The sequence below is a fragment of the Fusarium venenatum genome, assembly GCF_020744135.1.
Source record: "Fusarium venenatum strain MPI-CAGE-CH-0201 chromosome Unknown EDB82scaffold_2, whole genome shotgun sequence".
Lineage (NCBI taxonomy): Eukaryota > Fungi > Ascomycota > Sordariomycetes > Hypocreales > Nectriaceae > Fusarium > Fusarium venenatum.
This window is the reverse complement of record NW_027072130.1, coordinates 1,532,197-1,544,273: the sequence shown is the minus strand read 5'-3', so window position 1 is coordinate 1,544,273 and position 12,077 is coordinate 1,532,197. Positions and strand designations below refer to the sequence as shown.

General features: G+C 48.8%; 4 protein-coding genes across 4 annotated transcripts; 2 read left to right on the top strand and 2 right to left on the bottom strand.

The window, feature by feature from the left end:
• Positions 1 to 1,688: 1,688 nt before the first annotated feature.
• EDB82DRAFT_473939 (uncharacterized protein) lies at positions 1,689 to 3,027 on the top strand (the record flags this gene model as incomplete). Its single annotated transcript, XM_025733367.1, has 3 exons — positions 1,689 to 1,868; positions 1,916 to 2,494; positions 2,545 to 3,027. 3 exons carry the CDS (start codon positions 1,689 to 1,691, stop codon positions 3,025 to 3,027), a joined length of 1,242 nt encoding a protein of 413 aa, XP_025584281.1.
• A 289-nt stretch (positions 3,028 to 3,316) lies between these two features.
• EDB82DRAFT_130608 (uncharacterized protein) lies at positions 3,317 to 5,498 on the bottom strand. The gene is made up of 3 exons (XM_065607037.1): positions 5,239 to 5,498; positions 4,213 to 5,152; positions 3,317 to 4,164 (listed from the first exon to the last, which is right to left on the bottom strand). The coding sequence occupies exons 1-3, from the start codon at positions 5,379 to 5,381 to the stop codon at positions 3,607 to 3,609; spliced, it is 1,641 nt and encodes a 546-aa protein (XP_065464540.1). The 5' UTR covers positions 5,382 to 5,498; the 3' UTR covers positions 3,317 to 3,606.
• A 625-nt stretch (positions 5,499 to 6,123) lies between these two features.
• On the bottom strand, positions 6,124 to 8,224 carry EDB82DRAFT_495322 (uncharacterized protein). Its single transcript, XM_025733365.2, has 4 exons — positions 8,122 to 8,224; positions 7,362 to 8,064; positions 6,642 to 7,312; positions 6,124 to 6,594 (listed from the first exon to the last, which is right to left on the bottom strand). The coding sequence occupies exons 2-4, from the start codon at positions 7,740 to 7,742 to the stop codon at positions 6,312 to 6,314; spliced, it is 1,335 nt and encodes a 444-aa protein (XP_025584279.1). The 5' UTR covers positions 7,743 to 8,064; positions 8,122 to 8,224; the 3' UTR covers positions 6,124 to 6,311.
• A 418-nt stretch (positions 8,225 to 8,642) lies between these two features.
• On the top strand, positions 8,643 to 11,742 carry EDB82DRAFT_428147 (glycoside hydrolase superfamily; the record flags this gene model as incomplete). Its single annotated transcript, XM_025733363.2, has 5 exons — positions 8,643 to 8,695; positions 8,833 to 8,951; positions 9,008 to 10,291; positions 10,340 to 11,568; positions 11,617 to 11,742. 5 exons carry the CDS (start codon positions 8,643 to 8,645, stop codon positions 11,740 to 11,742), a joined length of 2,811 nt encoding a protein of 936 aa, XP_025584278.2.
• Between the last annotated feature and the right edge of the window lie 335 nt (positions 11,743 to 12,077).

Below are 12,077 nucleotides of genomic sequence, written 5' to 3'. Positions count from 1 at the left end.
ATGGGATGAGTGAAGGTGAGGGTGAGAGTGAGAATCTTACGCCCCAATGAACCTACTACTACTAGCAGGTGGAGAGAGTGTCTGATGGACAGGCACAAGTCCTGGATCGGTAAGAGAGGCGAGATCTAAGTTGGGAGAGAGGATACGAGGATGGGGAAAGGAAACGGGCCACCTCTGATGGGACATGCCAAAAGGGACTTTGACTGGGAGGAGGAGGACGGAACAGAGGGAACAGAGCGGAGTAGAAAGACTCGACGACGTTGCAAGAGTCGAGTCGAGTCGAGTCAGGTCGAGTTTTGTTTCAGATTAAACTGTGACAGTCCCAGGTAAAGTCAAATCAATAAAGTAAGGTGGCATATCACATCCAATACATCAACTGAGAAAGAAAAAAGGTACATTGGAAGTTGATTATTGATGAGGATAGAATTCAACGTCGCACCACACGACACGCCCACTGGCGACACGCGACAACCGCCACCCCAAGCAAATGCACTAAGCCAGACGCTACAGAACGCACTGAAAGGGTTCTACTGGAAAATTGCTATTCAACTTATTAGTAGGTCAGGTTGTGTTGTTGGGTCAGACCGTCCAAACTGGACTGGAGGATCTCTTCCAAATGGGGGAGTTGTAACGTTGCGTGTGAGTGCCCCGTGAGAAAGTGGGTGTAGTTCCACCATCCACCGCTACTAAAGCCAGGGAATTACAGTACGTTTTGGGTAATTGTTAGTGCACCACTAGCACTGCAGCTCCCCATAAATATTATTAGTCCCATCCATGGAAGGGTTCTTTAGGTCGTTCATCTTGTTTGGCTTCACTTTTTCATGTTACCTTGACCCTCTCTTTTTCTCTTGTTACACGCGCGCATATCATTACCCAGTTAAATCTATCCTACTATTGCATCGTATCGCCAAGAGGTGCGCAATTTGAAACACTCTGCCCTTCTTCGGTGCATCTCTCTACCATTACCCTGGACCCTGTACCTGTAGTAACCTTGGACAAGAACGTTTACCAACAACCTCGGATTTGATTGATCATGTGTTGTTGAGGGCGAGAAGTACCATAAGCTTCTAGACTAATCCAACAAGCAAAAACTTCCTTGTCATGATACTGCTACCAAGGGATCCTTGATCTGATAACATCTCAACGCTACCTTGCATCGAAGCTAATGCCGGTTACTGCCTGTCAGTCTCTATGTCCGTCTTTAACCCGTAGTTTATACAGAAGCTTCTGTAACTTGACCTTCAACCAATGATCATCCCCACGCAAGCAACCTTGACGACAGCATCACTATCAGTACAGTGCGAGCCTTACGACAGTGTCCGAAGTTTGATCTGCTATCTACAGTAAACGTTTCATCCCTCCATCATGATTCAACACAAAGCATCGTGACTCTATCATACCTTACATGGCCACTGAGCGAAGTCGCCTGCTCCACGCTGCTTGCTGGTTGGTTGACTGACGACTCAACGGTCCTATCCGATGTCGTAGTTTCTGCCATGATGCAAACACTCAGTTACTCTTTCCCGGTAGTTACTTGTGACTTTCCGGTGTCTTGTTCCTCATAAGCAACTGGTTCCGCCTGATTCACTGTGGATGACTTCACTTCTTTAAAACTCTACACCCATTATCCCCCCTTACTACATACCTATTCAATAACACTGACTATTTCATCACTTGTACCTTACAATATGCGTCTGATCATCCGTGATGACGAGACCGAGGCGTGCCGGTATGTCGCCAACTACGTCGTGGATCGTATCAATGCCTTCCACCCCACGCCTGAGCATCCTTTCATTCTAGGTTTGCCCACAGGCTCTAGTCCTATCGGCGTCTACAATGAGCTCGTGCGCAGCTACAAGGCTGGCCAAGTATGTTCTTCACTACCTCATATCGAAACATTATCTAACTATATCAGGTCTCGTTCGAGAATGTAGTCACCTTCAACATGGACGAATACGTCGGTCTTCCTCGGGACGATCCCAACTCGTACCACTCATTCATGTGGAAGCACTTCTTCTCCCATGTCAACATCCATCCTTCCAACGTACACATCCTTGATGGTAACGCTGCCAGCCCTGAGGCTGAATGTGATGCGTACGAGGAGGCTATCAAAGCCGCCGGTGGCATCGATCTGTTCCTTGCTGGCATTGGTGAAGATGGTCATATCGCTTTCAACGAACCTGGATCCAGTCTTGCCAGCCGCACCAGAGTCAAGACACTAGCCTACGACACCATCCTTTCTAACTCACGCTTCTTTGACAATGATGTGAGCAAAGTGCCAAGGATGGCCTTGACTGTAGGCGTCCAGACTGTCCTTGAAGCGAGAGAAGTTGTTGTCATTATCCTGGGAGCCCGCAAGGCACTTGCTTTACAAAAGTGCGTCGAACAGGGCGTCAGCCACATGTGGTCACTATCATGCCTGCAAATGCACCCACATCCCATGATTGTCGTCGATGAAGACGCCACACTAGAACTACAGGTCAAGACAGTCAAGGTAAGGAGCTCTCACCCTTGCTGGACGAACTATGACTAACATATGTACAGTACTTCAAGAGTATCGAGAAAGTTGCTCGCGAGCAGGGATTCGAGCAGATTCTCCCCTCAAAAGTACGAACTGGCAACGTCGCCATCCCCGAAACCAAGATCCATAGAACCCAGAGCCCCGTCATCATCGCTCCCGAGCCTATCGCCTCGCACCTTTTGCGCGCAACACCCATGGGTGACTATTCTATGAGAACACCCTCGCCCGACCTATTGCCGGATCGCATGGCTTCACGCATCCCGGAACCAAACTTGAACCGCAGACTTACACCAAATCTTGAAGTTCAGACCGACGTTCCTAAGACAAAGGTTGATATGATCGATAGCGCGGTTGCCATGTCTCCCGAACTTGCCTCTGATTTCCTTCAGCCGCCGATGACAAAGACAATGCGGTCTCCTTCTCCTGACCTAGTTCCGGATCGCATGGCTTCGCGTATCCCTGAACCAAGTCTGAATGGCAGATTGACGCCTAACCCCGAATTGTAGGATGGAATGAATACTGGTGAAGCTTTATTAAGTGGAGAGGAATAAGGATGTCGAGTCAGTAGGAAGATGGCGTAGTAGAGATGGAGATTAGGACTGTATCAATATCGGTATATCAAAACAAATGACCTTATTGCATGCCTACCAGGTAGGCCGCATGAAAACTGGCGCTGATTAAAGTAGTTATAGAAATATTAGATCATCTCTAGTGTGTAGCTAGCCTAAGAGTGTACTAATATTTTCGTCTGGTCTGTAGTCACATCGCCGAAAAGCTTGCTTATTGCTAACATTCTTCTTGTAGTGCGAAGCAGAACCAACAAGAACAGCACACAGCATGATCCTGTCTACTATGGCACACATCGTTGCAACAACTAGTTGTTGTAAAAATTCCAGGGTCATCGATGCAACATCCAATACCCTCAATGATAAGCCCATCCTTCACCGAAACTTGGATCTCGCCTACGAAACCATTCCTAAAACAGACTCTCCCAAAAACCTAGTGCCAAAAAGTATATAGAACGGGAACGATACTTTTCCAACAATTCATAATTCATCAATACCAATGCACCTATATTATATCAATCAGTCTGACGCAAAGTACCGTTTGGCCTTGCTCTTGAGCTGTTGTGCCTTCATCTCAGGTGGCATGATCGTGTGATGAACCACGTGTGGTCGATACACAGCATCCACAGGCGGCATCCTGGTCGAGGTTGTTAGTAACGTTCTCAAAGTGGGCAGAGGCAACATGGAAAGTGCAACGTACCAATCATCCACAGTCAGTGGAAAGTATTCGTACAAGGGATCGGCGCCCTCATCCGCAGGACTGTTTTCGCGGTTCGCCCCCGATGTGCTATAGCCCTTGCCAGAGTTGGGACTATGCAGCTCGGCACTGGAGCGATTGGGACTTCTCTCGTCCTCGGACAGCGATAAGTTAATTGGTAAAGATGGATTCTGTCGTGGAATCGAGTTTTTGTTATGTATATTTGCTGCTTTGGCAGAGCTGTTTGAATCGCTGGACCAGGCTGGTATCGGGGGCCTGCCCATGGTAGGCGACAAGGCAACCCTCTTTGCCGGGTGGGGACTTGCTGCTGGTTGTGGACTGGGCAGTGGTTGAGATAGAGGGGTTGACCAGTCATTTGGCTGCTTATGTTAGTACTCCTACTCGAGATATGCGAAATCGGAACTTGCCTGAAGATTGCTTGCAGGAGGATACCGTTGAGTAAAATTTTGTGAATTCTCCCGCTCCAGTTTTAGTGTCGGGTGGTCAACGTTTGATGTCGATGTGCTTCTCCTCTCAAACCTCTTATCGCCCGTTAGAGGAACGTCTTTCCTGCTGTCAAAGTTCCTCGGGCTTCGGCCCCTTACAATAACCGGGCCGGATTGTATGTCTGCTATCTTGACAAGCTCGCCGGTTTGGGTCTTGCCAAGAAGGCTTATCTTAACCACATAGTGTTGCTGCAGACCCTTTCTTCGGCCGTTGTTGGCAGTGGCATGCTTGAACTGGAGGCGCTTCCAAGATATGGGTAGAGAGATGCGATGCGCGTCGAGCTCCTGACCTGCTGTGATATCCAACGTGATGGTTGGTGGTGCTGAAACGGATTTTGAATCATCGGCTCCCTGAGGGTTGGCGTTCTTCCAAGGTATGGATATAATTTCAGTTGGCTTTCCTTCAATAGACTCGAAGGCGGCGATGGAAGCAAGCAGCTCAAATATTTGAATGTGCTGTCCTTGCTCATTCACAATGTTCCTGATCACCCGAGGCAGCGTAATTTGGCCCGAGCATTGCCACAGGTTACGGCGATAACAGGTCAATTCTAGCGGCCTTCCCGTTGATTCTCCTCCAAAGACATCCTCGGCTACGAAGAACATGCCGTAAAGCTCAGCAGTCATGCCGACTTCGACAAGCTGGGTGTTCTCGTTGAGAATAGTTGCGCTGGCCATTGGAGCAGAGAAGCCAAGAAGCTTGTTATCGGGCTCTTGGGGTGAGGATTCTTCGTGCAAGGCGTCTTGAATCTGTGGAGGCTCGAATTGCCGAGTCGAATATGAGAAGGGATCTTCAAAAGTTGAGGAAAAGGCATCCAAGTCGTACGAACTGCCGAAAGGCAGAGTCTGCAGTGCAGCCCCATCGCTGTAGATCCAATGTCAGCTTCGACTACCTAGGCAAGCAAGGTTGAGGTTGTGCGCGCGCGTCGCAAGTGCGATGCAGTAACGTACAGCAGCGATTCATCAAAAGTAACGTCCTGGTCAAAGACGTCCATGCTCATGCTCGTAGAATGGGCTGATCCAAAATTCATCGCCATCGCTTCGCTGGAGGAGGCGCCAGTAGGCAGCCCCGACATTGAGTTGTAGGTGGACATGGCATTGTTCAGTTGAAAGGAACTGTCAACGCCTCATTGGATCAAGTGCGCGCGGCGGGGGGCAATGGGAATGGAACAGCAACACAACGTGATGGCGCGCAAGTTATGTGTAACGGCGCCGTCCGATTTGAATAAGCTGGCGACAAAAACCAGCGATGGTGGTTCTATTTCCCCGGTACAGCGCCGAGTCCGAAGGGATGAAGCGACGAGCAAAGAAAGCTGGTTGCTCTAAAGTCAGTCAGAGTGAGAGCAGAAGTAAAGATAGGGAAGTAGTTCGACCCGTAGGAGAGCGGAGGCGGAGACAGTGGAGGTTGGCCCGACTTCTGTAGCGCAGTCTGCATTGTGGGGAGAGACCCACTGGGCTGGCTGACTCCAGAAGGGCAACAGAAAGGATGACATCGAGGTTTTGGGGTACAAAAATAGATAGCTCGAGAGTCTGCTTTGATACAGCCTAGACTGATTTACTAATTTTATCTCTTATGCTTTCGATGGCCAACTTTTCTGAGATCCTTTCTGTTCTCGTCGATGGACTCTGATCGTTGATTGGCACTCGCTTCAACAATTGGCCGAGACGGAGAGCTTCATGTGAAAATGAAAGAGCTAGACCCCTCAAGGGCCTTTTATCTGCTAAAAATAAGGGACTAGACGGGAGGAGGCTTTTATGGCGCTGTTTGCTATCGCCAATACATACTCTCGCTGGAACAAGACACAATCTCTCTCCAAGAACAGATTTAATGAGACCTCGTATAGCAAATGAAATGAACCATGTCTATTGATGCTTTTAAACAATGCTAAATATACGTTCTGCTGACCGGCTCAGACATCCCTTAAACGCCGAGTATTCTTCTAATCTACCTCTTAATGCAGTCTTATTCTTATTCTTGTCAAAAGGAAACAACAATAACGCCACTGAGCACCAACCAGCATCATTCACTTCAACTTGTTTTCGGTGGTAGAGGCAAATACACTCTCGCCAAACTTCCACACTTCATCCAGCACAAGAACTTCGCTTGATCCTCCAACCTCGTCTCGACTTCCATACCCGTCTGATAGAATCACTAGATCTGCATCGGCACCCGATTCTAGCGTGCCTTTGACCCCCTGTAAGCCAAGCATAGCTGCAGGTGTTGATGTCACCGCCCCAAGGGCCTGAGGGATGCTAGCTCCAGTCCACTTCATAAAATTGTTGACACACTCAAGTAGAGTAATTGAGCTTTAAAAATTAGCTGTAAAACTTTACAAATAGACTTGTACACTTACCTTCCGGCAATGGTATCGGAATTCTCGAGCAGAAGCTTAGAACCCCGTTTGACAATATTGGATGTGTTGTCTCCATTCGTCCAAGGATAAGCTCCATCGGGAAGACCTACAAGATGCATCGCATCTGTGACTAGAATGAATCCATCTGGGTGAGCACTGTAGGCTATTTTGATGGTGGTAGGATGCAAGTGAATCCCGTCAGAGATGATGCCGAAGTACGGTCGCGGCAAGCTCTCGGCCTTGCCCAAGACTCCAAAGACTCCTGGGTTTCTGTGGTGAAGTGGGCGCATGGCATTGAAGAGGTGCGTAATCATTGTAGCACCCTTACCCACAGCCTGAGATGTCTCTTCATATGTTGCTTCGGTGTGGCCAACGGAGTAGATAATGTCTCTTGACGTGATCTCCGGGATCAGGTTCATCATCTGTCCGCGTTCTGGTGCTGCTGTAATCATCTTGATGGGGATCGGAGAACCATCATGACGAGGGGTCATGTTCTCTCGGCCATAGCATTGTTCAATGTCCTCGATAGAGTGAGCTTCGGTGAGGACATCAACATTGTGGACTCCGTTCTTGGTAGGGCTCAAGAAAGGACCTTCACAATGAGCTCCGAGAGACTCGGCTCCGTGGTGGGGGATCCGCAGTTCCCCGGACGGGCCAAGGTATGGAAGTGTCTGTTGGTAATTAGCTTCATGTACGATGGCCCCACAAGACAAAACGCACCTTTTGGTATAGTTCCGGCCGTTGACTTGTGATGGTTGGGAGGTAGGATGTGACCCCTGTCCTAACCAGTAGACGGTTGACCTTTTGGATGTTTTTGCCGTATTCGGTCATGTCATCGAGGAGAGTTGAGAAGTTAAACCCAAAGGCACCGTTGAGCTGGCACTCGATAAAACCTGGGGCAATGATGCGACCGCCGAGATCGATAGTATTATCAGGCATGTTACGGCCACCGTAGAAGGAGGCCTGGCTGTCGACGATCTTGCCATTGACAGAACTGACCCAAAGGTCATCCCAGACCAGATCGTTGCCTTTCAGCAATCGACAGTTGGTGAATTTGGTGAGGCCATTCTTGGGCAACGTTGGCGAGACTGCGATGGGCATATTGAACGATTGTAGGAGAAGTCTGTCTATAGAGAAGCGTCAGATATCTCGAATCAGGCTTGTTGTTTTCGACTGTCGATGTATCTTTGTTCGATAGTCCCTAAGGACAATAATCCATAATGGAAACTACGGGCGAATGGTATTATACTAGTATCCCCAGGTTCCATCACCAGACCTGAAAAGCCCTATCAAGGCGCCGTTCTCGGCCACGTTTTCCAGATAACACGGCAAAAATTCCTGTTGTCATATCGTCATTACGATTCAGTAACCGTGTAAGTTTGACCCGAGCAAACGGTGCGATGGTTGAAACCATGAACAGAGACTGTGTGGAGATGGTCAGCCTGGTGCGGTATAGTCAGGTTCCCTTTGGGTATGTTACTGTGCATGTTGACAGACTAGGATAGAATTGGAGTACAAAGATCATGGCATCCGTCCATTTTGCCTCAAAAATCAGTGTTCATCCTTACCTGGTTCAGTCTCTATCGACTCGACACAACGTGGAACTCGACGCTGGTCAGAGGCTTGCTGTTGTTGCTGTTGTTCCATGTAACGTTAACTCATGGGGACAAAGAAACAACCCAACCTCCACTGACAGAAGGACCTATGGAGAACCCCACTTACCACCTGTAAACTACAGTGTCACCTCTCCTTATCAGCCAATCAATATACACCAATCAACTCGGCCGAGGTTTAGGCGCTCGGCAACAGCCATTCCATTCCATGGCCCCTCCCGGGTCAGCATCGTCCTCGTCGTCGCGAGAAGGCTACAGCCATGCCAATGCATCGCATCGTTACCTCAGACTCAAGCACGCGGGTCCATCGAGGGATGAGCATCAGCATCGCCATCACCAGAAGAGACCGAAATATCATGTGACAAGGCCTCGTCGCCGCCCAACCACCATGGCCCATACAGATAATAGCGACCTGGATCCATCATGGCAGGATCTCGACCGGTACGTACCCACTTGTCCAGTCCGTCCTCTCTAGACAACCAGATCTGCCTCTTCCTCCACCCTTCGGCTCCGAATCTCGGAGAATTCTACTCAATTGGATTCATGTCAAGTAATCCATCATGCTAACGATCTTGCAGTGCCATTGGGCAGATCCTCATCATGGGCTGGGATGGCACTGAAGTCACTCCTCAGATCAGGACCCTTATCGAGGATCACCACCTTGGATCCATCATTCTCACGGCTAAAAACCTAAAGTGTAAGTCTCTATCATATCAATTATCCAAGGTATTTTATGGTACTGACTGTTTGAAGCTGCCCAGCAGACTGCTGAATTAGTCCAAGAGTTGCAGACCATTGCAAAGAATGCTGGTCACTTGCAGCCCCTTCTCATCGCCCTTGATCAAGAGAATGGAGGTGTCAACAGTCTTTTCGATGAAGACTATGTTTGTCAATTCCCTAGCGCTATGGGGGTTGCGGCTACTGGACGAGCCGACCTAGCGTATGAGGTCACTAAAGCTACTGCAACCGAGATCTCAGCTTGTGGTGTGAACCTCATGTTGGGCCCTGTCCTTGATGTTCTGAATAATGCTCGATATCAACCACTGGGAGTACGTGCTACTGGTGACGACCCGCAAGAAGTTTCTCAGTATGGCCTTGCTGCCCTAAGAGGAATCCGTGATGCAGGAATAGCCTCCTGCGGAAAGCATTTTCCCTCTTATGGAAATCTCAACTTTCTTGGCTCAAATCTGGATGTGCCTATCATTACTCAAACACTGGAAGAGTTGAGCATAAGTGCTCTTGTTCCATTCCGTAATGCTGTTGCATCAGGAAAATTGGATGCCATGTTCGTTGGAGGCTGCGGTATATCCAACCCATCCATGAATGTCAGTCACGCTTGTCTGTCCGAGCAAGTCGTGGACGAGTTGCTACGAGATGAACTCGGGTTCAACGGTGTGGCCATTTCGGAATGTCTAGAAATGGAGGCTCTTAGCCACGAGCTGGGTGTCCAGAACGGCGTTATTATGGCTGTAGAAGCAGGCTGCGATCTTGTCCTTCTATGTCGCGCCTACGATGTCCAGCTTGAAGCCATCAAGGGTCTCAAGTTGGGCTACGAGAATGGTATTGTCAGTAAGGAGAGAATATTCACGTCTCTGAGAAGGGTGCTCAACCTCAAATCGACCTGTACCTCATGGGAAAAGGCTTTGAACCCTCCAGGCATTTCTCTTCTTTCCCAACTCCATCCATCTCACCTCGCATTGTCTCTCCGTGCCTACGATGACTCGATAACAATTATTCGAGACAAGGAGAAACTTATTCCGCTCACAGCATCAATGCACCCGGGAGAAGAACTCCTGCTGCTGACCCCCTTAGTAAAACCTCTCCCTGCATCTTCTCTCACCAAGAAACTGCTTGCTGCCAAGGACAACCAAAGCCAGGCAGAGGGGCCACACGAGATGTGGGCGCATAATGATGGCCGCGATCGTCGTGCGATCCTGAGCGGAGAAGGTGTCTTTCGAGAGTTTGGCAAATCGCTTGCTCGAGCTCGCAATGAAAAACTGCTCCATACTAGCTATACTGCCAATGGTGTCCGTCCAGGTAAGGCCGTTATCTCTTTTGGATACTCACCGTTCTGACCAACTATAGTGCATGAGAATTTAATCCACAGAGCATCTTGTATCATTATCGTTACCGCCGATGCCAATCGAAACCTTTACCAGGCTGGCTTCACAAAACACGTCGACATGATGTGCTCCATGCTGCGAACTAGAGGCCAGAAGAAGCAACTGATTGTTGTTGCAGTTAGCTCTCCATATGACTTTGCGATGGACAAGTCTATTGGTACCTACGTCTGTACATTTGACTTCACCGAGAACGCTTTGCATGCTCTCGCGAGGACTCTTGTTGGAGAGATTACACCGCTTGGTACGCTCCCTGGCACGTTGCGGAAGAGCAAAAAAGTGGTCAAGTCTAGGCAGCACTGGCTGGTCGAGGAGTACAGCTCCGGACGTGACGCATCGGGATTGAATGACCTTCTTCGGGCTGTCCACCGAGCAAGTGCACCAGATCTACAATTCTTACGTGCAACAACGGCCGCCTCGTTTCAGCTGAACAACCCCAGCATTGCCGAGTCCCACTTTGTTGTCAGAAACAGTAGCACAAATGCTTTGTATGGATTCGCTGCCACTTATTATGTTCATGGCGTCGGCGTCATGGGTGGTGTGTTTGTCGAGCCCACCAAGCGTGATGTGTCTATCGGAAGGTCTCTTCACCGACGGGCAATGAGGAGCCTCTTGCAACGTCGAGGCATCAAGCAGGTGCAGATTGGCTCTGCATTTCCTGGAGTTTTCCTTGGTATCCCCGTTGATGTCGAGGTAAACACCATTAAAGAATGGTTCGCGAATAGTGGCTGGGATGTCCAGTTTCCCCGGCGCGTGTCGAACATGGTCATCCAAGACCTGGCAAACTGGTCTGCCCCGGAAGGATTGTCCCAGAGTATACAAAGAGCTGGTATAAGTTTTGATCTGATCCACGGTTTAGACAATGCGGATGGCGTGCTAAACCATGTTCGAAGCCACGCAAGCCCAGAGGTGCTAGAATTATACCGCCATGCGTTGTCAGAAACAAAGCTGAGCGGGATTGTTCGAGCAAAAGATGCTTCAGGTAATCTGTTGGGCACAGTCATTGTTTGCAAGCAACACAGTCACTTGGAAACATATTATCCATCTCTGAAGTCCCGCTCGGAGGACGTTAGTGGCATCCTCGCTCCGGTTGTACCCTCTATGCCACTGGCAACTCTTACTTTGCAGGGTCTGGCATTCATGGGTGTCCGTCAAGCCAGGAATAACAAGGCAACGAAGGTTGTGTTGGGCTCGGTAGGTCACTGTCGCCATTATTATTTGTCGGTTACTAATAGAATTTAGGCTGTGGATGATGGCACTGAGTCTCTGACAGCCATGGGTTTCGAGACGCTTCAAGCGTTCGAGGAAATTACCAACTCTCCAGAGAATGTAAGTGGCCAACACTATCAAAGTAGAGTTAGCGACTAACGAGAAATAGTTTTCAAGTCTAGCATGAATGAGGTTTCAATTTGTTGAGTAAGGCTATGATGGGATTGTTGGAGTTGGGATCCAAGATGATATATATTATATAATTCTGATTACTGCGTGCTTTGTTTGAACATTGCCTTATTCGAGAAGTCCTGACGACGTGTTTATCGATTCATTACTATCCAGGATTTACAACTTGGCCAAGGGTGCGATTGTGGTCTTTCACTGAAGTGATGACTCGATAACAAAAGGAACTAGACGACCAATCTCTTGATGACTGATGCCTTGCGAGAAGATAACTCGTTGGGGAGATATAACTACCTCGATATTGTAGC

What these genes read in the sequence shown, in the direction of transcription:
- EDB82DRAFT_495322 (XM_025733365.2), bottom strand. Translation starts at nt 7,742, where the DNA reads ATGCCCATCGCAGTCTCGCCAACGTTGCCCAAGAATGGCCTCACCAAA. An exon ending in GGCCGGAACTATACCAAAAG is followed by an intron (nt 7,313 to 7,361) that starts GTGCGTTTTGTC and finishes AATTACCAACAG; the next exon opens with ACACTTCCATACCTTGGCCC. An exon ending in TCCGATACCATTGCCGGAAG is followed by an intron (nt 6,595 to 6,641) that starts GTAAGTGTACAA and finishes TAATTTTTAAAG; the next exon opens with CTCAATTACTCTACTTGAGT.
- EDB82DRAFT_130608 (XM_065607037.1), bottom strand. Translation starts at nt 5,381, where the DNA reads ATGTCCACCTACAACTCAATGTCGGGGCTGCCTACTGGCGCCTCCTCC. An exon ending in ACTTTTGATGAATCGCTGCT is followed by an intron (nt 5,153 to 5,238) that starts GTACGTTACTGC and finishes TTGGATCTACAG; the next exon opens with CGATGGGGCTGCACTGCAGA. An exon ending in CTCCTGCAAGCAATCTTCAG is followed by an intron (nt 4,165 to 4,212) that starts GCAAGTTCCGAT and finishes TAACATAAGCAG; the next exon opens with CCAAATGACTGGTCAACCCC.